Source organism: Salmo salar, chromosome ssa06 (assembly GCF_905237065.1).
Source record: "Salmo salar chromosome ssa06, Ssal_v3.1, whole genome shotgun sequence".
Classification (NCBI taxonomy): domain Eukaryota; kingdom Metazoa; phylum Chordata; class Actinopteri; order Salmoniformes; family Salmonidae; genus Salmo; species Salmo salar.
The window spans coordinates 75,448,156-75,474,727 of NC_059447.1; the positions used below are offsets into that span (position 1 = coordinate 75,448,156).

General features: G+C 44.9%; 1 protein-coding gene across 1 annotated transcript in view; it reads right to left on the minus strand.

Annotated features, from left to right (window-relative positions):
- LOC106608064 (serine/threonine-protein kinase PAK 5) overlaps positions 1–26,572 on the minus strand; it is a 131,892-nt gene that overhangs the window by 49,790 nt on the left and 55,530 nt on the right. Inside the window, exon 2 of the mRNA XM_014205744.2 lies at positions 5,524–5,747. Within this exon, the coding sequence (XP_014061219.2) occupies positions 5,524–5,727 (204 nt within the window). The 5' untranslated portion in view covers positions 5,728–5,747. The remainder of the gene's footprint in view (positions 1–5,523; positions 5,748–26,572) is intronic.

The following is a 26,572-nucleotide window of genomic DNA, read 5'->3' on the forward strand; positions in this document are numbered from 1 at the left end:
AGTACTTATTACATTTTCAATGCTTACAGGACAGAAAAATGGTCCAATTCACGCACTTATCAAGAGAACATCCCTGGTCATCGCAATAGCCTCTGATCTGGCGGACTCACTAAACACAAATGCTTTTTTTGTGAATTGTGTGTTCGAGTGTGCCCCTGGCTATCCGTAAATAATAAAAAAGAAAAGAAAATCTGCTTTGATTAATATAGGGATTTTGAAATTATTTCTACTTTTACTTTTACTTTCCAGATTTTAGCAATTACATTTACTTTTGATACTTAAGTATATTTAAAAACAAATAAATTTAGACTTTTACTCAAGTAGTATTTTACTGGGTGACTTTCACTTTTACTTGAGTCATTTTCTATTTAGGTATCTTTACTTTTACTCAAGTATGACAATTGGGTACTTTTCCCACCACTGCTAATTATAAAAGACTTGATAATTACTTACTACTTTTTAGCTAGTTTGCAACTACTTAGCATGTTAGCTAACCCTTCTCCTAACCCTAACCCTTTTAGTTAACCCTAACCTTAATCCTAACCCAACCCTAACCTTAACACTAACCCCTAACCCTAACCCCTAGCCTAGCGTGCTAGCTAACGTTAGCCATCTAGCTAGAATTTGTAACATATCATACGTTTTGCTAATTTGTTACATATTGTATGTATTGCAAATTCATAACATACTGTATATTTTCAAAATTCGTAACATATAATATGAATTATAATTCCTAACATATTATACAAAATGGGTGATGGACATCCACAAATGAATACATACCATACGAAACATAACACAACATAGAGTGCCTCGGATTTAAGTACAGAATAATATGTAATGCTCTGAGACCAGGTTGCCGGTATTTATTTAGCAAGCGCGGTAACCCATCACTCCCAACAGAGACAAGCCAAAACTCTTCCATAAATGTAGCAGCCTATACACCTAAACACTAGAGATCTGACATGCTGTCTGATCAACTGTGGGCTCCTAACAACAGCTGCATAGTCTAGCCTACTATGCGCCCTGCCCTCTGGCCAGGGTAAATGAAGCTCTAACCTTGTGTACTGTATTTAAAGCTCCCATTAGTTTCTGAGAAAATGTGAATGGGATCAAATGTGTTTTATATTCAAAGTTGGGCTGACTGGGCTACCTAGACTTTTTCAATCCAAAAGTATTAACTGGAATGAGTCAATAAACACAATAGCTGACATAGACTGAGTTCATTTTTTATTAGTCCTACAGTTGCATAGGGGAGGACTACACGATGCAAACCTGCATAAAGCAAGCTCAGCCCTGTGAGTTTTATTGTCCAACAAAGACACACTTTCTCTGTGTCTTTGTATAGGAAACACCCCTAGTTGTTCTTTAAAATATAATTCATATGAACAAGTACAAGGTTGCTGCAGTTTGACAGGGTTTTCATCCTCCCCAAGTCCAGGAGTTTTTTTTTTTAACCACGTGATCAGAAAAACTCTGGTCCATCATAGCCCACATTAAACCTTTTCACAACAGATTAACCACGATATACCTTATAAGGTCTGGAGTTTTACGTGGTTAGGTTACCAAGAAAAAAACGTCCAATTTTTCACCTTGTTGGCTCGGGTATTCAAAACAGCAACCTTTCAGTTACTGGCCCAACGCTCTAACCGCTAGGCTACCTAATGTTCTTCTTGAAATGGGAAAACATAATTATGCCTTATTGTGCCTTCACGACCCAGAAACTGCACATCATATGTCATTCATTTGTGTGGAGAGAAACATTGATGAGTTACCGGATGAGAGGAGCTGCAGTGTGTGTGCGTGTGTGTGCGTGTTTGTGTCTATGTGTATATGTGAGCTGGAGTGAGTAATGGAACTGTCTCAGGCCAGTTGGGAGGTTAGTTGTTGGTTGATGTGGTAGGGCAGGGAGCGTTCTGAAAAACATGCAAACCCTTATGACCTATTTCTCTACTGACTCTGTATCAACCCTGGGTTCAAATACTATTTGAAATCTTTCAAATATTTTTAGCATTTGCTTTACCCTGCCTGGAGGGCCAGGTGGGCGAGTTTTACACTTTCAAGGCTTTTCTAGTGGTTCCATGGCAACAGACAAGCTCAATCAAGCACAGATGCAGTATTTGAAATGATTTAAAATTGTATTTTTTTTTACACAAATCTGCTCTTTATAGCAGGCCATGGGAGCATGCATTTCACACCCATATATCCACATCAACGCTGGCACATCTTGGAAAAAAATACTCAATAAAAAGAAAATGAACAGCATTCCGCTACCTATACAGAATTGTCACTTTTCGGGGTCATGCATATGAGAGATAAAATATGTAATATGTACTATGCCCACCACTCCCCTCCCAGCCACCTAAACACACTACTTCCACCTGAGGACAGGAAGTGTGCATGTGGACAGGTAGTTTTGGAGAGATGTAGTTAAAGAACAACAGCGGTGTGTGGTTGTGACTGTATGTGAACAAAAAAAGGAAAAGGGAAGTGAAGGGTAGTAGAAGTCATACTTTTCGCAAGGGTGTTTCGGCCGACCGGATTTTCTTGGGAGATATCTGTGAAGAGAGCAACAGAATTAAAGTCTTGTTTACCCTCTTCAGAGATATCTCCAATGGCAACAGTGTTGTTCTAGAAAGTTTCACAAAAAAAATGTTTTTGTGTAGTTGCTGCAGATGTCTAAAACCTTTTTTAAGTTAGAGGTAGAATGTCAATTGAGGTTAAAGGTTAGACAGGAAGTATTTAAATATATTTCTGATGTCATATCTTGTGATGGCATGTCCTCTCGCTCCTATTCTCCCAAATGCCAGTGGCTCCTCATAGACTAGCGTAGCTTAGAGGATAATGCTAAAGATAATACCCATATTTCTTTGAATAAGCTACCGCTACAAATGTAGCCTAGAGTTGTGCAATGCAGCACTGCCAAATACGGACCATTTCAAGACCGGTAAGTTTAGAAGCAGTAAGGCTAAGCAGGCTACGTATAATGCTTATTTATTTATCTAAGATGATGGTCTATTGCTATGAGAATATTTATATTATATTTATATTAAACTGTCGTTAAGCCCGATGTGACATGGGTCTTCTGACTAAGTGCTTAGCTTCAAGGATTATTTGCACTGTTGTTGTCAATCAACGACAATTCTTTATCAATTATTTTGTCAGTACCAGCTATTCAGTTTGATTACTAACTATCAAAACAGTTGCTGAAACGATAAAGTGTATGTCCGTGTTGTGTGTCGTTGGCTTATGTCAGTTTATTGTACAGCGAATAATGACAATAAATAAAAGTGCAAGCGGGTGTAGTGACACACAGGGTGTGAGGGCTGAGGGCCGGGGGGCAAAATATGCAGTATGAGTGGGACTCCACAGACAGGGATCAGGAGAAGAGTAGAACGGCTACACTGACACTAGCACAGGCTGGGCCAATAGGTCTAGGACGCCTATTTACAACAGCTAGCACAGGCTGGGCCAATAGGTCTAGGACGCCTATTTACAACAGCTAGCACAGGCTGGGCCAATAGGTCTAGGATGCCTATTTACCACAGCTAGCACAGGCTGGGCCAATAGGTCTAGGATGCCTATTTACAACAGCTAGCACAGGCTGGGCCAATAGGTCTAGGATGCCTATTTACAACAGCTAGCAGCCACATACTAAACAGAATCCCTTCAGAAGCCCCTCTAATGCTTCCTAAAGGAGTAGTGTTATATACAGGCATTACAATTTCAGGGACTGCTGTGGTACACTAGCATAGGCTAAAGCACGGTGGTGAAATGCTTCTGACTGTTGAAGAGTCAATTTGCCTGTGTATTAATTGTATCTGGCCCTATCGAATAAACTAGCATATAAATGAGTCATTGAAGCACAACACAGCATAGGAACATTTAGGGACAAGGCAGAACACAGACACAGTCACAGAGGAGGAAACACAGGCAATTCACTTTACACTGTCATCTGCAAAGAGATTGTATCCAATTTGTTTTGTCAAGACAAATGATAGGATATTGAATTTCTCTAAACAATTACTAGTTACGGCAGCAGTTTTGTTATCTGCACGTTTGGCAATAAGCTCGCCACTGGCCAATCAGTTTGTCCAAAGATACCTCCGACTTTTGTTATCTGCACGTTTGGCAACGAGCTTGCCACTAGCCAATCAGTTTGGTCAAAGATACCTCCGACTTTTGTTATCTGCACGTTTGGCAACGAGCTTGCCACTAGCCAATCAGCATGGCCAAAAAGACCTTAGTCTTTCATGGCCATCCAATCATCCCCTTAGGTGTTGGTAAGTCAGTTATAATAAGTCGATTGTAAACAGTTAATTGTGCAACTGGCTGAATTAAAGGTATGTAAGTGACTGGAGGTATTAGACACTCCCAGGATCAATAATGGAACACTGAAGAATATAACAATCAACCTGTGAATAGATTAGTATTTCTGGAGAGCTCAGGTACTATCAGAAGTTCAAGATCTATATCTTTTATCTAGGTCTATGACTTCTTAGAGCCTTGAGGAAGCTTGTACATGTTGTGGAACAGCCTGGTCTCATAGACTAGACGTAACATAGTAAATGTACATCCGGGTACACTTAAATTAGTATGATATGTTATTTTGGTATGGTTACATAAGACAGAAGGTTACTTAAGGCAAAAACGAAAGTAGGGTGGTTGGTCGGGGTGGATGGTTGGCATATAACGCGAACGTCTAGCATTTAATTAGGTAATTAGCAACTTCGCAATGGCTTACTACTTTTTAGCTACTTTGTAACTACTTAGCATGTTAGCTAACCCTTCCCCTAACCCTAACTTTAACCCGTTAACCTAACTCAAAACCCTAACCTTAACCTTAATCCTAACCCTAACCCCTAACTCTAACCCCTAGCCTAGCTAACATTAGCCACCTACTTAACATTAGCCACAACAAACAGAACGTAACATAATGTACGAATTGCAATTCAAACATATCATACAAAATGGATGATGGACCTCCAAAAATGAATACATACCATTCGAAACGTAACATATCATAGCATCCCGGATTTACATTTACTATGTTACATCTACCCCGTAGAAGAATTGCCCATCTTCCCTTCACATAAAGACAACATAACAGCTCATAACATGTGAATGGAGCCAGACTGGTGCTCAAGGACACCCGGTGTGTATAGATAGGTACAGTAGAGAGAGGGAGAGAGAGAAGGGGGGCATAATATATAGAGAGGGAGAGAAATGGAGAGGGAGTGAAAAGGAGAAAGGAAAAGTATTTGTATTTATTATGGATCCCCATTAGCTGCTACAAAGTCAGCAGCTACTCTTCCTGGGGTTCAGCAAAATTAAGACAGTTCTATACAATTAAAAGCATTACATTTCACAACAGATTTCACAACCCATTAAGTAAAATATAATATAAGAAAGGGGATTAAAAAGGGAGATAGAGAGAATCCGAGGGAAAGAAATAAGGAAAGAGACATGAATGAGAGAATAGAGACAGACAGAGAAGCACCGTTTGTCCACCCGTTACTCTACCTTCATAGGAGCCAGCTGTATGGGCGTGATATAGGAGGGGTCTACCATGGGCTTTGGCCTGTTGGCTGTGTCTGCCAGGAGACTCTGCCATTGCTGGGGCAGGCCCGTGAACTTCTGCTCCCGAGCATCGAAACCCGTGTGGACCCGGTGCTCGAAGTTAGACGGAGCTGAAATCTCCAGCCTCTTTTTCTTCTTCCCAAACATGCTGGAAAACCTGGACAAACCTGGGAACAAACAGAGATGTTTTTATTCAAACCTGGGAACAAACAGAGATGTTTTATTCAAACCTGGGAACAAACAGAGATGTTTTTATTCAAACCTGGGAACAAACAGAGATTTTTATTAAACCTGGAACAATTTATTAAACCTGGGAACAAACAGAGATGTTTTTATTCAAACCTGGGAACAGACAGAGATGTTTATTAAGGGAACAGACAGAGAGATGTTTTTATTCAAACCTGGGAACAAACAGAGATGTTTTTATTCAAACCTGGGAACAAACAGAGATGTTTTTATTCAAACCTGGGAACAGACAGAGATGTTTTTATTCAAACCTGGGAACAGACAGAGAGATGTTTTATTAAAAAAAACAAGTAGGTCCCGACAGACAGACACAGCAGACTTAGCGGTCCAAACCCACTATTTGGGAAACACCGTATTCGATGAATAAGTACATTATGAAGTCGATATACTGTATGTTATTGGGACACAGGCTGCAAGAGATAGTCGAGATATCTCCCACTTCAACACTTATAGCATCCTTAACCTTTACTTTATGTTCCTTTTTGCAGTATGTTTCAGTGAGGTAACTAGCTGGAGAAGTGGATGTGGGAGAGAGAATCAATGGTTTAGCCTAGTTAGTTTATGCAGTACAATAAAATCTTAGCAAGTATCCTCACTGGGAGATTTAAACACACGCACTGCATAAGTGCATGCACACACACACACACACACACACACACACACACACACACACACACACACACACACACACACACACACACACACTTCACGTACTAATTAACATTGAAAATCAAGTCTGAAATTTCAAAGTGGAAATGACAAACTTCCGAAGCCTTTTTGTATCCCTGTCTTCCTGTCTCACTCCCCTGTAGGAACATTGTCTTCCTGTCTCTCTCCCCTGTAGGAACATTGTCTTCCTGTCTCACTCCCCTGTAGGAATATTGTCTTCCTGTCTCTCTCCCCTGTAGGAATATTGTCTCCCTGTCTCTCTCCCCTGTAGGAATATTGTCTTCCTGTCTCACTCCCCTGTAGGAATATTGTCTTCCTGTCTCACTCCCCTGTAGGAATATTGTCTTCCTGTCTCTCTCCCCTGTAGGAACATTGTCTTCCTGTCTCACTCCCCTGTAAGAATATTGTCTTCCTGTCTCTCTCCCCTGTAGGAATATTGTCTTCCTGTCTCTCTCCCCTGTAGGAATATTGTCTTCCTGTCTCTCTCCCCTGTAGGAACATAGTCTTCCTGTCTCTCTCCCCTGTAGGAATATTGTCTTCCTGTCTCTCTCCCCTGTAGGAACATTGTCTTCCTGTCTCACTCCCCTGTAGGAATATTGTCTTCCTGTCTCTCTCCCCTGTAGGAATATTGTCTTCCTGTCTCTCTCCCCTGTAGGAATATTGTCTTCCTGTCTCTCTCCCCTGTAGGAACATTGTCTTCCTGTCTCACTCCCCTGTAGGAATATTGTCTTCCTGTCTCTCTCCCCTGTAGGAATATTGTCTTCCTGTCTCAGTCCCCTGTAGGAATATTGTCTTCCTGTCTCTCTCCCTGTCTCTCTCCCCTGTAGGAATATTGTCTTCCTGTCTCTCTCCCCTGTAGGAATATTGTCTTCCTGTCTCTCTCCCCTGTAGGAACATTGTCTTCCTGTCTCTCTCCCCTGTAGGAATATTGTCTTCCTGTCTCTCTCCCCTGAGAATTGTCTTCCTGTCTCTCTCCCCTGTAGGAATATTGTCTTCCTGTCTCTCTCCCCTGTAGGAACATTGTCTTCCTGTCTCTCTCCCCTGTAGGAACATTGTCTTCCTGTCTCTCTCCCCTGTAAGAACATTGTCTTCCTGTCTCTCTCCCCTGTAGGAACATTGTCTTCCTGTCTCTCTCCCCTGTAGGAACATTGTCTTCCTGTCTCACTCCCCTGTAAGAACATTGTCTTCCTGTCTCTCTCCCCTGTAGGAATATTGTCTTCCTGTCTCTCTCCCCTGTAAGAACATTGTCTTCCTGTCTCTCTCCCCTGTAAGAACATTGTCTTCCTGTCTCTCTCCCCTGTAGGAATATTGTCTTCCTGTCTCTCTCCCCTGTAGGAACATTGTCTTCCTGTCTCTCTCCCCTGTAAGAACATTGTCTTCCTGTCTCTCTCCCCTGTAGGAACATTGTCTTCCTGTCTCTCTCCCCTGTAGGAACATTGTCTTCCTGTCTCTCTTCCCTGTAGGAACATTGTCTTCCTGTCTCTCTCCCCTGTAGGAACTTTGTCTTCCTGTCTTTCTTCCCTGTAGGAACTTTGTCTTCCTGTCTTTCTTCCCTGTAGGAACTTTGTCTTCCTGTCTTTCTTCCCTGTAGGAACTTTGTCTTCCTGTCTCTCTCCCCTGTAGGAACATTGTCTTCCTGTCTTTCTTCCCTGTAGGAACTTTGTCTTCCTGTCTCTCTCCCCTGTAGGAACATTGTCTTCCTGTCTTTCTCCCCTGTAGGAACATTGTCTTCCTGTCTCTCTCCCCTGTAGGAATATTGTCTTCCTGTCTCTCTCCCCTGTAAGAACATTGTCTTCCTGTCTCTCTCCCCTGTAAGAACATTGTCTTCCTGTCTCTCTCCCCTGTAGGAATATTGTCTTCAAGGGGAAACAAAGCTGTTTCTCTGTCTGTATCACCGCTCCGGACCTCCGTCGTGCCAGCCTGAACTAGCAACACACACCAGCCCTGCCAGGCCAGCTGCAGTAGCCACGGTAAGTAGACAGAGGGACAGACGGACAGAGAAACACGCTAAGGAGAGGAATAGGCTGGTGTGTGCATTCAGCCTTATCTAAGTCAATAGGAGGATGTACACGGGGGGGGGGGGGTGATATCTTTGTCTCTGTAACTTTCTCACTAATCATTATTCACAATTCATTCATGATTATCTGTAATCATGGTAGCATTCACATCAATTTATAAGTGTTCAGAAACTCATTTTATTCTTGTTTAAAATAAAAGTGACTCCAAAATGACACAATACATTATATACCATTCATTTCTATTGAGCACAACATAATCCTAAACACAACCAAAACAAACTGCAAATACATCCAACAAGTTTGTAGAGTCACAAGCATGATGTAGTCATTGTGTGCAAGGAATATGGGACCAAATACTTAATACACTAAGTGAGTTTGTCCAAATACTTATGACGCCATCAAATGGGGGGACTAGAAACATATACTGCTCAAAAAAATAAAGGGAACAGTTAAACAACACAATGTAGCTCCAAGTCAATCACACTTCTGTGAAATCAAACTGTTCACTTAGGAAGCAACAATGATTGACAATACATTTCACATGCTGTTGTGCAAATGGAATAGACAACAGGTGGAAATTATAGGCAATTAGCAAGACACCCCCAATAAAGGAGTGGTTCTGCAGGTGGTGACCACAGACCACTTCTCAGTTCCTATGCTTCCTGGCTGATGTTTTGGTCACTTTTGAATGCTGCCGGTGCTTTCACTCTAGTGGTAGCATGAGACGGAGTCTACAACCCACACAAGTGGCTCAGGTAGTGCAGCTCATCCAGGATGGCACATCAATGCGAGCTGTGGCAAGAAGGTTTGCTGTGTCTGTCAGCGTAGTGTCCAGAGCATGGAGGCGCTACCAGGAGACAGGCCAGTACATCAGGAGACATGGAGGAGGCCGTAGGAGGGCAACAACCCAGCAGCAGGACCGCTACCTCCGCCTTTGTGCAAGGAGGAGCAGGAGGAGCACTGCCAGAGCCCTGCAAAATGACCTCCAGCAGGCCACAAATGTGTCATGGTGTGGGGTGGCATTTCTTTGGGGGGCTGCACAGCCCTCCATGTGCTCGCCAGAGGTAGCCTGACTGCCATTAGGTACCGAGATGAGATCCTCTGACCCCTTGTGAGACCATATGCTGGTGCGGTTGGCCCTGGGTTCCTCCTAATGCAAGACAATGCTAGACCTTATGTGGCTGGAGTGTGTCAGCAGTTCCTGCAAGAGGAAGGCATTGATGCTATGGACTGGCCCGCCCGTTCCCCAGACCTGAATCCAATTGAGCACATCTGGGACATCATGTCTCGCTCCATCCACCAACGCCACGTTGCACCACAGACTGTCCAGGAGCTGGCGGATGCTTTAGTCCAGGTCTGGGAGGAGATCCCTCAGGAGACCATCCGCCACCTCATCAAGAGCATGCCCAGGCGTTGTAGGGAGGTCATACAGGCACGTGGAGGCCACACACACTACTGAGCCTCATTTTGACTTGTTATAAGGACATTACATCAAAGTTGGATCAGCCTGTAGTGTGGTTTTCCACTTTAAATTTGAGTGTGACTCCAAATCCAGACCTCCATGGGTTGATAAATTGGATTTCCATTGATTATTTTTGTGTGATTTTGTTGTCAGCACATTCAACTATGTAAAGAAAAAAGTATTTAATAAGATTATTTCATTCATTCAGATCTAGGATGTGTTATTTTAGTGTTCCCTTTATTTTTTTGAGCAGTGTATATTGCTTTAATTTCTGATTGGTAAAACAGATAAAAATATCTTCAAATAAAAAGTGTCATTATGTACTGTCGCCTCATATAAAAATGTGTGTATACAGTGAGGGAAAAAAGTATTTGATCCCCTGCTGATTTTGTACGTTTGCCCACTGACAAAGAAATGATCAGTCTATAATTTTAATGGTAGGTTTATTTGAACAGTGAGAGACAGAATAACAACAACAAAAAAACAGAAAAACGCATGTCAAAAATGTTATAAAATGATTTGCATTTTAATGAGGGAAATAAGTATTTAACCCCTCTGCAAAACATGACTTAGTACTTGGTGGCAAAACCCTTGTTGGCAATCACAGAGGTCAGACGTTCCTTGTAGTTGGCCACCAGTTTTGCACACATCTCAGGAGGGATTTTGTCCCACTCCTCTTTGCAGATCTTCTTAAGGTTTCGAGGCTGACGTTTGGCAACTCGAACCTTCAGCTCCCTCCACAGATTTTCTATGGATTAAGGTCTGGAGACTGGCTAGGCCACTCCAGGACCTTAATGTGCTTCTTCTTGAGCCACTCCTTTGTTGCCTTGGCCGTGTGTTTTGGGTCATTGTCATGCTGGAATACCCATCCACGTCCCATTTTCAATGCCCTGGCTGACAGTGGGGATGGTGTTCTTGGGGTCATAGGCAGCATTCTGTCACGCCCTGGCCATAGAGAGGTTTTTGTTCTCTATTTTGGTTAGGCCAGGGTGTGACTAGGGTGGGCATTCTATGTCCTTTTTTCTATGTTTTTGTATTTCTTTGTTTTGGCCTGGTATGGCTCTCAATCAGGGACAGCTGTACATCGTTGTCGCTGATTGGGAGCCATACTTAGGCAGCCTGTTTTCCTTTGGGGTCTTGTGGGTAGCTGTTTTCTGTCTTGTGTGTTCACCTGGCAGAACTGTTGGCTTTCGTTTTCTTGTTTTATTTAAAGTGTCATTAAAGTTAATATGAGCACTTACCACGCTGCATCTTGGTCCCCTCTGTCAGACGATCGTTACACATTCCTCCTCCTCCAAACACGGCGAGTTGAGTTGATGCCAAACAGCTCCATTTTGGTCTCATCTGACCGCCACACTTTCACCCAGTTGTCCTCTGAATCATTCAGATGTTCATTGGCAAACTTCAGACGGGCATGTATATATGCTTTCTTGAGCAGGGGGACCTTGCGGGCGCTGCAGGATTTTAGTCCTTCACGGCGTAGTGTGTTACCAATTGTTTTCTTGGTGACTATGGTCCCAGCTGCCTTGAGATCATTGACAAGATCCTCCCGTGTAGTTCTGGGCTGATTCCTCACCGTTCTCATGATCATTGCAACTCCACAAGGTGAGATCTTGCATGGAGCCCCAGGCCGAGGGAGATTGACAGTTCTTTTGTGTTTCTTCCATTTGCGAATAATCGCACCAACTGTTGTCACCTTCTCACCAAGCTGCTTGGCGATGGTCTTGTAGCCCATTCCAGCCTTGTATAGGTCTACAATCTTGTCCCTGACATCCTTGGAGAGCTCTTTGGTCTTGGCCATGGTGGAGAGTTTGGAATTTGATTGATTGATTGCTTCTGTGGACAGGTGTCTTTTATACAGGTAACAAGCTTAGATTAGGGGCACTCCCTTTAAGAGTGTGCTCCTAATCTCAGCTCGTTACCTGTATAAAAGACACCTGGGAGCCAGAAATATTTTTGATTGAGAGGGGGGTCAAATACTTATTTCCCTCATTAAAATGCAAATCAATTTATAACATTTTTAACATGCGTTTTTCTGGATTTTTTTGTTGTTATTCTGTCTCTCACTGTTCAAATAAACCTACCATTAAAATTATAGACTGATCATTTCTTTGTCAGTGGGCAAACATACAAAATCAGCAGGGGATCAAATACTTTTTCCCCTCACTGTATATCAAATAAAAAATGCTGGTGTATAGAGCCAAATTCAATGTTTTAGCTTTACTGTCCAAATAAATACTTAGGGAGTGTATCTCACTCAGAGTGCCCGAGGAGCAGTCTCATGAGCCCCTGCAAAGACCACTGAAGTAGCTCTGGCCAGTAAAAGTGCCTGATAAAAAAGTTAGGACCTCAACAAGTAGAAGTTGCCGGTGCCTGATAGAAAAGCGATAGAGGAGCGAGGACCCAGAGCTGATAGAATGATTAATGGAGTCTTTCTCATTCAATTTGCTCACACTCCCTCAGGAGAGACCGCAGGCTGATTTAGGGAGAGAGGGAGGAGAAAAGGGAGTGAGAGAGGAGAGGAGAAGAAAGGGAGGGAGGGAGAGGAGAAGAAAGGGAGGGAGGGAGAGGAGAAGAAAGGGAGGGAGGGAGTAGAGGACAGGTGGTGTGGTCAGGAGATGAGAAGGGAAAGAGATGGAGTTATTATAGGAGGGAAAGGGGAGGAATGGAGGCGATGGAGTGGCAGAGTGGCACACGCACACACACCGCACACACACCGCACACACACACACCACACACGCACACCACACACACTCACACACACCGCACACACACACACCACACACGCACACACACACACCACACACACCACACGCGCACACACACACACACACACACACACACACACACACACACACACACACACACACACACACACACACACACACACACACACACACACACACACACACACACACACACATAACTAGCACGCCTTTCACGTCTCCAAAATAACCAGCTAACATGCACATTCCTGCATTATCTGACTCCATCTCCCCTTATCCATATTTGACCTGCCAATAATCTCCTTACGCACTGCGGCCATGCCAACAAACCTTTTCCTCATTGGCTGAGTGCCAGTAGCATCTTTACTGATTGGCCGAATGTGTTTGACCTGTTACTATTCTTATCCCTAACCACCAGTGTGTCCTCTTGAAAGTAAAACAGCCGCAATCAGCCACTAATAGAAAACATTACAACTACTAAAAATATAGAGCCAAGTGAATTACCTCAACAACTGAACTAAAACACACTGAATGAGATACACTATCTCTGGGTGTCAGTGACAGACACTAGCTAGCTTCCCTAACTAAAAGCCAGCTGTTGTATAGATTGGGGGAGTGGGCCCAGCAGGGTGTACGGCCCAGCAGGGTGTACGGCCCAGCAGGGTGTACGGCCCAGCAGTGTGTACGGCCCAGCAGGGTGTACTGCCCAGCAGGGTGTACAGCCCAGCACCGACCCACCTACAGTAATTGAACTCATGAAGGGTTTGATGGTTAATTGACTAGTTGAATCAGGTGTGTTAGTGACAAGATGGATGGAAAGCCTGTACTCTCTTTAAGTCCTGGAGAACACTGACACTACACACAGACAGAGAAGCTCAACCCCAGCAGCACACTTAGGGGGATCGCATCAGGATTTTGAGCAGGGAGAGAGACGCAAGCCAAGGGGCAATGTGTGTGTTTTGGGAATGGGATTCCAGAGGTTAGCAGGGCATAAGGTTCCAGAGGTTAGCAGGCCGTAAGGTTCCAGAGGTTAGCAGGGCGTAAGGTTCCAGAGGTTAGCAGGGTGTAAGGTTCCAGAGGTTAGCAGGGCGTAAGGTTCCAGAGGTTAGCAGGGCGTAAGGTTCCAGAGGTTAGCAGGGCGTAAGGTTCCAGAGGTTAGCAGGGCGTAAGGTTCCAGAGGTTAGCAGGGCGTAAGGTTCCAGAGGTTAGCAGGGTGTAAGGTTCCAGAGGTTAGCAGGGCGTAAGGTTCCAGAGGTTAGCAGGGTGTAAGGTTCCAGAGGTTAGCAGGGCGTAAGGTTCCAGGGGTTAGCAGGGCGTAAGGTTCCAGAGGTTAGCAGGGCGTAAGGTTCCAGAGGTTAGCAGGGCGTAAGGTTCCAGAGGTTAGCAGGCCGTAAGGTTCCAGAGGTTAGCAGGGCGTAAGGTTCCAGAGGTTAGCAGGGCGTAAGGTTCCAGAGGTTAGCAGGGCGTAGGTTCCAGAGGTTAGCAGGGCGTAAGGTTCCAGAGGTTAGCAGGGTGTAAGGTTCCAGAGGTTAGCAGGGCGTAAGGTTCCAGAGGTTAGCAGGGTGTAAGGTTCCAGAGGTTAGCAGGGCGAAGGTTCCAGAGGTTAGCAGGGTGTAAGGTTCCAGAGGTTAGCAGGGTGTAAGGTTCCAGAGGTTAGCAGGGCGTAAGGTTCCAGAGGTTAGCAGGGCGTAAGGTTCCAGAGGTTAGCAGGGTGTAAGGTTCCAGAGGTTAGCAGGGCGTAAGGTTCCAGAGGTTAGCAGGGCGTAAGGTTCCAGAGGTTAGCAGGGCGTAAGGTTCCAGAGGTTAGCAGGGTGTAAGGTTCCAGAGGTTAGCAGGGCGTAAGGTTCCAGAGGTTAGCAGGGTGTAAGGTTCCAGAGGTTAGCAGGGTGTAAGGTTCCAGAGGTTAGCAGGGCGTAAGGTTCCAGAGGTTAGCAGGGTGTAAGGTTCCAGAGGTTAGCAGGGCGTAAGGCTTCCCAGGCCTGGTTGTAAGAGGAATACTGGCACAAACTGCTGGACTGCTCGTCCAGGCACACACACACACACACACACACACACACACACACACACACACACACACACACACACATTCACCCTGGCATATGCACACTGACATACATACCCCACACACACAAAAACAAGGTGCGTGACTGGCTGCGTACTACCAACACATGAAGTAACAGTACAGAGCAGGGTTTGAAGTGAACAGCATTTAGACGAGGAGGCCTCTGAATTCCCTCTATATGAAAACCTACTTCATGCACAGGTTGTCTTAGCAGTCACTCCAGAAACTACTGAGCTGTAATTTATCAGCAGATTGCAAAGCACTTCATTGAGAATAATAATGTCCCAAAGATTATTGCAGCCAAGAGTTACAATGTTACTGGGATGAGGAGACAGTAGCCTGGGCATGAAAAAGACAATAACATGCTATTCTAGGTAACTGATATAGAGAGAAAGGTATTGTTCATAAACAATGCATAAGTAAGTACTGCAAACACGAGTGAGTGTGTGTACGTGTGTGCGTGTGTGTGTGTTCAAGTCTGAACTGCAGGAGTCATTGAGAGGGCAGCTTTGCTCCACAGTCAAGTTGTGGTGTGTGTCTTAGTCAAGTTTCTAAACAGGTGTTATGAGGACCTTACATAACCCAGTTCAACCCCACACAAGCATATACTGTACCACCAAGGTGCAATATACCCCCACACACATTCATAGACACCAACCAAGTTCTGGACACAGACACACAGACACAGACACACACAGAGACACACATTTCCCAGCATGGCAGAATGTCCTCAACACAGTAAGAGGGGCAGGGATCCTGATTCCCAGGCTGATTTGTCTCTAGCCATCTGTCGCCATCTGAGCCACGGCAGGCACTTCCCCTGTGCCCAAAACCCTGGGCCCAAAACTCAGCCACAACACACACACACACACACACACACACACACACACACACACACACACACACACACACACACACACACACACACACACACACACACACACACACACACACGCACACGCCCGCAATAGTGTGTGTGTGTGTGTGTGTGTGTGTGTGTGTGTGTGTGTGTGTGTGTGTGTGTGTGTGTGTGTGTGTGTGTGTGTGTGTGTGTGTGTGTGTGTGTGTGTGTGTGCCTGTATGAGCAAGCACGTATGTGTGTGTGCGTGAGTATGTCCAAGGGTTTATCAATTCATGGGCGCAAGTGTGTGTGAGGTGGGTGAGTTTGTGTCTATTTTTGGTCCCTAGGCATATGTTACGTTATACTGCAGCAGGGCTAGTCAGGAACTGGGTTACAGCACTCCCTCCCACAGCGCAGTGTTTCTTTGAATGATCATGCTAAACTCACTGCATGTTAGATTCTCACAATGTGTTCACGTCATAATTTGGGATCTGAGGCATAGAGAATTCATTTAGCTACACAAGATGCACATATATCACAAATATGCACATACTGTCTTAGATTTTCTGACATAAATTTAAATAGAACATAAAACATAGCTGCAATTCCTATTTAGACACAACTAAGGTGTTACAAATGTAGACATTTGCCCTCCTTCTCCCTCCACCCCCAGCCCCAAGGCAGAGGAGGCATTTCTGAAACACAGAAATATTATGCTACAGTTTTGTCCCTGTCATCTTCATACAAGCAGCATTTCTTATAAAGGCCAGCGAGTTCAGATGTGGGCCACCACAATCTACACTGAGCTATTGCCAAAAAAATAAATCTTCCCACTAAACTAAACCCACAACTAGGGTGTTGCTAACTCCATGTTCAAACGTCTTGAGCCATCGAAGCATCCAATCACAAATCACCATCCCACATCGCCATCCCATCATGAGTCTGTGGCCTGACAGTCTCACGCGCTAGAGAATTTTCTGTTGCTACTGCACCACATGTACAGTACTGTACTGTACCACACATGGTTGCCAAGTTGGACACTTTGTATTCACTGTACCAACCCAATGAGTGTTGCATTATCTTAGGCTCTTGTTCTTCAGGTGTTGTTCTCTGTTGTGAAGTGGTTGTTGTTTATTTGTGTTCATTTTGTTCTATCAAGATGTTGTTACCTCAAGATTTTTTAATTGGGTCCAAAATTCATGTTTATATCGACGCTCAGATCCATCTACCCGTAGAGGTATATTCTTCCTGCGGTAAACCATTTCTGTTCTTGATCAAGTTTGGATACATCTGGTTATTAGTTGGCTTTTTATTCTGCTACTCACAGCTTTGTAAACGCTTGGTTCCCTATACATACTTCCAGGAATGGGGTCAGGGTCAGAATTAAGTATTAATCTAACAGTCTGCCCTCAAACTCAACTCTGGACCTTGAAGCCAGTACCACTGCATTTTTTTCATTGTTCCCCTCTAATCAGGGACTGATTTAGACCTGGGACACCAGGTGGGTGCAATTAACTATGAGGTAGAACAGAGAACCAACAGGCTCCGGACCTCATAGGGTAAGAGTTGAATACCCCTGGTCTATAGTATGACCAAGTTTAAAACTCCTAGAAGTCATATGTTTTATATGTTTTACGTTTCATTGATAATAGTTGTCTCTGACAGTCAGAGAGAAACATATCAGGGTATTAATACTACACCATCCACATGTCAGCTTACCTGGTAACGGATTCATAGTTCCTCTCAACCAATAGAAATGCCCCATTTCAACAAGGCATTTACAGCCCTACATTATGAGAACCTGTACAGTCCTAGTATCCAGCAACCAGAGTCCTCCAGACCAGCCCTTTTTATTCTTCAGTATTATTATTAGTCTACTGTACTTTACCCAATTCAACCTGATAAACAAAGTAAGGAACGTAAAAACATAATCCACCGCAATGGCATGGGTTTTCAGGCCCAATCCCTGTAGAAGGCTAGGTGTTAGCCAGCCAGCGAGATAGCCTGTCCTGTCTGCTAAATCCCAGTCAGAGACAGTACTGTAGATAAGGACAGGAACAGACTGGAAAACTGCAGACACCAACAGCCCAGCCAAGCTATGGCAAGGCACAGCTAGACAGCCTGGACACGTCCCTTTCCCTTTCACTATGAGATTCACCCTGACGGCCTCGTCCCAAACTAAATGCTCACAACCATCACATCCATTCTCCCTAAGGCTTTCTGCTCTGCATCCTCACGTAGACCTTCTGGTGCCATTGCTGCTGCTGAGTGTCAGTGTGTGTGCGTGTTTGTGTCTCCTGTGTCTTGTGTCCTCTCCCTGATCGGAACAGACACACACACAATATCTGGCCTCTTGCCAATGATGCTGGTACCCAGAGGAATCATGCCCAGCTCTCTGTCTCTCTCTGTCTCTCTCTGTCTCTCTCTCTTTTTATTTTACACACACAGAAAACAAAGGAGAGGAGAGAGAGACTTAGAAGGAAAAATATGATCTGAAAGAGAGAGAGAGAAACCGCTGCTCCAGTTGGTAGTGACAGAATCTGGCCCTTTGCCCAACAACATGGAAACACTCAACAGTGACAGCCAAGGACCGACACACACACACACACACACACACACACACACACACACACACACACACACACACACACACACACACACACACACACACACACACACACACACACACACACACACACACACACACACACCTCCCCGGTGGAGGTCAGAGTCACATTCTACATGAGATCTCATCTTGTACCCCACCATTCAGAGGAAGAGAGGGAGGAGGGAGAGAGAGGGAGAGTTAGCCTTATATCCGTGCAGCAACATTCATGTAAGCTCGCGGAATCTGGCTGCTTTGCAAGGCTAAGGGAGAGCAGAAACTGGCTGCTTTGCAAGGCTAAGGGAGAGCAGAAACTGGCTGCTTTGCAAGGCTAAGGGAGAGCAGAAACTGGCTGCTTTGCAAGGCTAAGGGAGAGCAGAAACTGGCTGCTTTGCAAGGCTAAGGGAGAGCAGAAACTGGCTGCTTTGCAAGGCTAAGGGAGAGCAGAAACTGGCTGCTTTGCAAGGCTAAGGGAGAGCAGAAACTGGCTGCTTTGCAAGGCTAAGGGAGAGCAGAAACTGGCTGCTATGCAAGGCTAAGGGAGAGCAGAAACTGGCTGCTTTGCAAGGCTAAGGGAGAACAGAAACTGGCTGCTTTGCAAGGCTAAGGGAGAGCAGAAACTGGCTGAAGGCATGTATGGCAGCTACACCCTCCCCAGTCCCCTGGGCCAATAATACACATGCCACTTTGGGAGAGGACTGACACACACACACACACACACACACACACACACACACACACACACACACACACACACACACACACACACACACACACACACACACACACACACACACACACACACACACACACACACACACACACACACTGCATATCTGTGCAAGGGCTGAGGTGACAAATGGGTTGTAAATAGAGTGAATACACTGTAGTTACTATGGTAGTTAGGGGTGTGCTGGGTATGATAACTATTCCACTAGTTATGAACTGTATATTAAGTATCCTTAGATACAGTATACTACATATGGCAAATTATACTGTAGAAATACTGGCTCTGCCACTGACAGAGAAACCTTCCTACATTATCAGGACAGAAAGCGTTCTACATTATCAGGACAGAAACCTTCCTACATTATCAAGACAGAAACCTTCCTACATTATCAAGACAGAAACCTTCCTACATCATCAGGAAACATAAACATTCCTACATTATCAAGACAGAAACCTTTCTACATTATCAGGAAACATAAACATTCCTACATTATCAAGACAGAAACCTTTCTACATTATCAGGAAACATAAACATTCCTACATTATCAGGACAGAAACCTTTCTACATTATCAGGAAACATAAACATTCCTACATTATCAGGACAGAAACCTTTCTACATTATCAGGAAACATAAACATTCCTACATTATCAAGACAGAAACCTTTCTACATTATCAGGAAACATAAACATTCCTACATTATCAAGACAGAAACCTTCCTAAATCATCAGGAAACATAAACATTCCTACATTATCAGGACAGAAACCTTTCTACATCATCAGGAAACATAAACATTCCTACATTATCAGGACAGAAACCTTTCTACATTATCAAGGCATAAACCTTCCTACATCATCAGGACAGAAAACTTCCTACATTATCAAGACAGAAACATTCCTACATTATCAGGACAGAAACCTTCCTACATTATTTGAACAGAAACCTTCCTACATTACTTGAACAGAAACCTTCCTACATTATCAGTATATTCCTCTGATATAGTTATTCCTATCTGTTGTGGTCCTATCCATATCCCACCATAGATACACCAGCACAGACGTGAATCTGTCAGCTAGGCAGAGATCAGCAGGGTTATCTTAATGAGATCTGTACAACCCTCAGGACAGCAGAGAAATATGTGCGTGCGTGTGCACATGCGTGTGTGTCTGTATGGGTGTCTGTATGTGTGTATGTGCACGTGTGTGTGTGCGTGTATATGTGTAGGTCACATGACCATAATGGTTTCATCCAATGCTTTTATGCAACACATTTGATCCATGGATTACCCCATTATTTACCAAGCCCTTTAGTGAGAACTATGTAGAAGCCAGAAGCCTGCTGGTTGCAGAGGTACAGTAAGGGGTTATCTCACCATGGTTGTTGTTTTACATACACACTGTACAGTACTCTGCATCTCTACCTGAAACCCTGCAGTGTAGGGGCATCTCTACCTGAAACCCTGCAGTGTAGGTGCATCTCTACCTGAAACCCTGCAGTGTAGGGGCATCTCTATCTGAAACCCTGCAGTGTAGGTGCATCTCTACCTGAAACTCTGCAGTGTAGGGGCATCTCTACCTGAAACCCTGCAGTGTAGGGGCATCTCTACCTGAAACCCTGCAGTGTAGGTGCATCTCTACCTGAAACTCTGCAGTGTAGGGGCATCTCTACCTGAAACCCTGCAGTGTAGGGGCATCTCTACCTGAAACCCTGCAGTGTAGGGGCATCTCTACCTGAAACCCTGCAGTGTAGGGGCATCTCTACCTGAAACTCTGCAGTGTAGGTGCATCTCTACCTGAAACCCTGCAGTGTAGGGGCATCTCTACCTGAAACCCTGCAGTGTAGGTGCATCTCTACCTGAAACCCTGCAGTGTAGGGGCATCTCTACCTGAAACCCTGCAGTGTAGGGGCATCTCTACCTGAAACCCTGCAGTGTAGGTGCATCTCTACCTGAAACCCTGCAGTGTAGGTGCATCTCTATCTGAAACCCTGCAGTGTAGGTGCATCTCTATCTGAAACCCTGCAGTGTAGGGGCATCTCTACCTGAAACCCTGCAGTGTAGGGACATCTCTATCTGAAACCCTGCAGTGTAGGGGCATCTCTACCTGAAACCCTGCAGTGTAGGTGCATCTCTACCTGAAACCCTGCAGTGTAGGTGCATCTCTATCTGAAACCCTGCAGTGTAGGTGCATCTCTACCTGAAACCCTGCAGTGTAGGGGCATCTCTACCTGAAACCCTGCAGTGTAGGGGCATCTCTACCTGAAACCCTGCAGTGTAGGTGCATCTCTACCTGAAACCCTGCAGTGTAGGTGCATCTCTATCTGAAACCCTGCAGTGTAGGTGCATCTCTATCTGAAACCCTGCAGTGTAGGGGCATCTCTACCTGAAACCCTGCAGTGTAGGGACATCTCTATCTGAAACCCTGCAGTGTAGGGGCATCTCTACCTGAAACCCTGCAGTGTAGGTGCATCTCTACCTGAAACCCTGCAGTGTAGGTGCATCTCTATCTGAAACCCTGCAGTGTAGGTGCATCTCTACCTGAAACCCTGCAGTGTAGGGGCATCTCTACCTGAAACCCTGCAGTGTAGGGACATCTCTATCTGAAACCCTGCAGTGTAGGGGCATCTCTATCTGAAACCCTGCAGTGTAGGGGCATTTCTACCTGAAACTCTGCAGTGTAGGGGCATCTCTATCTGAAACCCTGCAGTGTAGGGGCATTTCTACCTGAAACTCTGCAGTGTAGGGGCATCTCTACCTGAAACCCTGCAGTGTAGGTGCATCTCTACCTTAAACTCTGCAGTGTAGGGGCATCTCTACCTGAAACCCTGCAGTGTAGGTGCATCTCTACCTGAAACCCTGCAGTGTGGGTGCATCTCTATCTGAAACCCTGCAGTGTGGGGGCATCTCTATCTGAAACCCTGCAGTGTAGGGGCATCTCTACCTGAAACTCTGCACTGTAGGGGCATCTCTACCTGAAACCCTGCAGTGTAGGTGCATCTCTACCTGAAACCCTGCAGTGTAGGTGCATCTCTACCTGAAACCCTGCAGTGTAGGTGCATCTCTACCTGAAACCCTGCAGTGTAGGTGCATCTCTACCTGAAACCCTGCAGTGTAGGTGCATCTCTACCTGAAACCCTGCAGTGTAGGGGCATCTCTACCTGAAACCCTGCAGTGTAGGTGCATCTCTACCTGAAACCCTGCAGTGTAGGTGCATCTCTACCTGAAACCCTGCAGTGTAGGGGCATCTCTACCTGAAACCCTGCAGTGTAGGTGCATCTCTACCTGAAACCCTGCAGTGTAGGTGCATCTCTACCTGAAAGCCTGCAGTGTAGGTGCATCTCTACCTGAAACCCTGCAGTGTAGGTGCATCTCTACCTGAAACCCTGCAGTGTAGGGGCATCTCTACCTGAAACCCAGCAGTGTACGTGCATCTCTACCTGAAACCCTGCAGTGTAGGTGCATCTCTACCTGAAACCCTGCAGTGTAGGAGCATCTCTACCTGAAACCCTGCAGTGTAGGGACATCTCTACCTGAAACCCTGCAGTGTAGGGGCATCTCTACCTGAAACCCTGCAGTGTAGGTGCATCTCTACCTGAAACCCTGCAGTGTAGGGGCATCTCTACCTGAAACCCTGCAGTGTAGGGGCATCTCTACCTGAAATCCAGCAGTGTAGGTGCATCTCTACCTGAAACCCTGCAGTGTAGGGGCATCTCTACCTGAAACCCTGCAGTGTAGGGGCATCTCTACCTGAAACCCTGCAGTGTAGGGGCATCTCTACCTGAAACCCTGCAGTGTAGGTGCATCTCTACCTGAAACCCTGCAGTGTAGGTGCATCTCTACCTGAAACCCTGCAGTGTAGGTGCATCTCTACCTGAAACCCTGCCTTGTAGGTGCATCTCTACCTGAAACCCTGCCGTGTAGGTGCATCTCTACCTGAAACCCTGCCTTGTAGGTGCATCTCTACCTGAAACCCTGCAGTGTAGGTGCATCTCTACCTGAAACCCTGCAGTGTAGGGGCATCTCTACCTGAAATCCTGCAGTGTAGGGGCATCTCTACCTGAAACCCTGCAGTGTAGGTGCATCTCTACCTGAAACCCTGCATTGTAGGTGCATCTCTACCTGAAACCCTGCAGTGTAGGGGCAGTATTGCAGCACGTACAGTCTATGTCCATGGGGTATATGCTATATGCATAACTACTATGTATCATGTGACTTCCTTTTACTTGGGATTAATTCATGTCCACCCGACACAGCCTGACGAGGACCTGCCACCCCTCAGAGCCTGGTTCCTCTCTAGGTTTCTTCCTAGGTTCCTGCCTTTCTAGGGAGTTTTTCCTAGCCACCGTGCTTCTACATCTGCATTGCTTGGTCTTTGGTGTTTAAGGCTGGGTATCTGTAAAGCACTTTGTGACAACTGCTGATGTACAAAGGGCTTTATAAAATACATTTGATTGATTGATTGAATTGGAAGGAGAGGAGAGACAGAATGGCCTAGCAGAAAAGCCCCTGACAGTATGCAGTGTTCACTGTGGCAGTCAGAACCATCCGTTGACTGACTGTCTGACGTTATGGAGTACACCGTAGTCTTGGTTAGAATGAAAAACACAACAGAGAGGGTTCTGATCTCACAAGACAGACAGATATGTTGTACTGATGGGAGGTGAATAGATACTGGCTGTAAATGCTATATATTATATAGGTGTTATTTGGATATATAGTGGATGTCTGGTGTATCTGGATATCAGCATGCTCCGCCCTCGCCTCGTGTTGATATACGTAGCGTCTGTATCCAGATGTATCCACAGCCAGTGATTTATATGGAGAGATCATCACGCTTCACTCATTTCATCTCCTTCTCAAACCAAGACTACTTTAAGAAGGCCTTACCATATGCTTTTTGTTATATCGCTTTAAGACTAACATCTGTACACAGACCACTGACAACACATACGCACACACAGAGCGACTTCCTTTGTTACACAGGGACAGATTTGTGTAGTGTTTGACCTCAGTCAGGGACACAGAATGGGACTGATGTAAACCGTCTTGAGTGTTCAGTTTATCTCTGGACTGTAGAGACCAAGTCTGTGGCCTGCGGAGAGGAGTGTGGACAGTTAAAACATCTCTTTTTAACAGTCTGCTATTGACGGCTAATGAACCATTCACAAACACATTCCAAGAGATTTCAAGAGCATGCTAGGGGAAAGATACACACATGCTTACACACACACACACACACACACACACACACACACACACACACACACACACACACACACACACACACACACACACACACACACACACACACACACACACACACACACACACACACACACACAAACACATTGCAGTATAAATATAGTTATATTGACAATATCACCATAAGTTGAGTACTTGAATACTGTGTCTGTGTAATGTTCCGTTAACGTTGATCAAACACACACTCCTGCTCCATTAGCTTGGCTCATTAACCATTTAACAGCCACTTACAGCATCGCTAACAAACCGCTAATCATAGAGCCCAATGCTAGCACAGAGAGGCTGTAAATGTCGTTCTCTCTGCTACGCTCCACCGCTTCTCCACCCACTGCAGTAAATGAGGCTCTGCTCTTAAAACCATTTACACACACACACACACACACACACACACACACACACACACACACACACACACACACACACACACACACACACACACACACACACACACACACAGATGGGCCTGTCTTTCCTGCTGGTTTTCTGGGCTAAAAGCACTCTAATTCCTCCTAGCTATGTCCTATGAAACTATGCTTTCTCCCCCATTATCTAGAGGAACATGTTAAGTCCTTCAGGCTCCCACATTCTCCCCAAACATCCATTATTGATCACTGGATCCACCCCTGCCTTGTTTGGGTGGATACACGGACTGAAATGTAAAATGTCTTCATAGGTCTTTGTGTATGGAAAACCAAAGCGATTGCAATGTTGAGATGTATGTACATGAACATTTGCTTCCACGTGTGTTCACAGTTTTAAAGAGGAACTGACACAGATTTAGCACCATCAAATCCTATTCAAAATGTTTATATATATATTCCAAGGGAAGAATATGATGTGTTTATGTTCATTTTGTGACAAGTGGGCACATAGATATGCAAATGTTCATGCTTTCATACATTCATAGAATGTTTGGAAAGAACATACTGTAGAGTCTGGTATTTGTGAAAATTATATAGTCATATGAATGGCAAAGCGGCCGTGCGTTTTCACAGCTAGAGAAGGCCTATATTGCAAATAGGCTATGTCATACTGGCATGTGCCATTCCCTTTGCTGCTGTTGCACTGCACTGGACTGTGTTTACAGGCAGCAGAACAGTGGGACTTTGTTTAGATTCTTGTTTAGATAGCAGAAGCAAAAGTCACAAAAGAAACCTGAATGTTTTTTTGCTAATATATAAATACCATGGAAGTCTTACCTGAAGGGGCCAAAACTGTGGAAAAGAGATCTTGCTTTTTCAGTCCAAAAGGCAAAGGCCTCCTTTGGGGACGAGGGCTTGGATTAAATTATTATTATTATGTTTTAAATATTGGACAAAACACACATCACGACAAGAGAGACACCACAACACTACATAAAGAGAGACCTAAGACAACATAGCAAGGCAGCAACACATGACAACACAGCATGGTAGCAACACAACATGGCAGCAGCACAACATGGTAGCAGCACTAACATGGTACAAACATTATTGGGCACAGACAACAGCACAATGGGCAAGAAGGTAGAGACAAGACATCATGCAAAGCAGCCACAACAGTGTCCATGATTGAGTCTTTGAATGAAGAGATTGAGATAAAACTGTCCAGTTTGAGTGTTTGTTGCAGCTCGTTCCAGTCGCTAGCTGCAGCAAACTGAAAAGACGAGCGACCCAAGGATGTGTGTGCTTAGGGGACTTGTAAAAGAATGTGACTGGCAGAACGGGTGTTGTTTGTGGAGGATGAGGGCTGCAGCAGATATCTCAGATAGGGGGGAGTGAGGCCTAAGAGGGTTTTATAAATAAGCATCAACCAGTAGGTCTTGCGACAGGTATACAGAGATGACCAGTTTACAGAGGAGTATAGAGTGCAGTGATGTGTCCTATAAGGAGCATTTGTGGTAAATCTGATGGCCGAATGGTAAACAACATCTAGCCGCTTGAGAGCACCCTTACCTGCCGATCTATAAATTATGTCTCCGTAATCTAGCATGGGTAGGATGGTCATCTGAATCAGGGTTAGTTTGGCAGCTGGGGTGAAAGAGGAGCGATTAAGATAGAGGAAACCAGGTCTAGATTTAACTTTAGCGTGCAGCTTTGATATGTGCTGAGAGAAGGACAGTGTGCCGTCTAGCCATACTCCCAAGTATTTGTATGAGGTGACTACCTCAAGCTCTAAACCCTCAGAGGTAGTAATAACACCTGTGGGGAGAGGGGCATTCTTCTTACCAAACCACATAACTTTTGTTTTGGAGGTGTTCAGAACAAGGTTAAGGGCAGAGAAAGCTTTGCTGTAGAGCGTTTAACACAAAATCTGGAGAGGGGCCAGCTGAGTATACAACTGTATCATCTGCATATAAATGGATGAGAGAGTGTAGGGCCTAGGATCAAGCCTT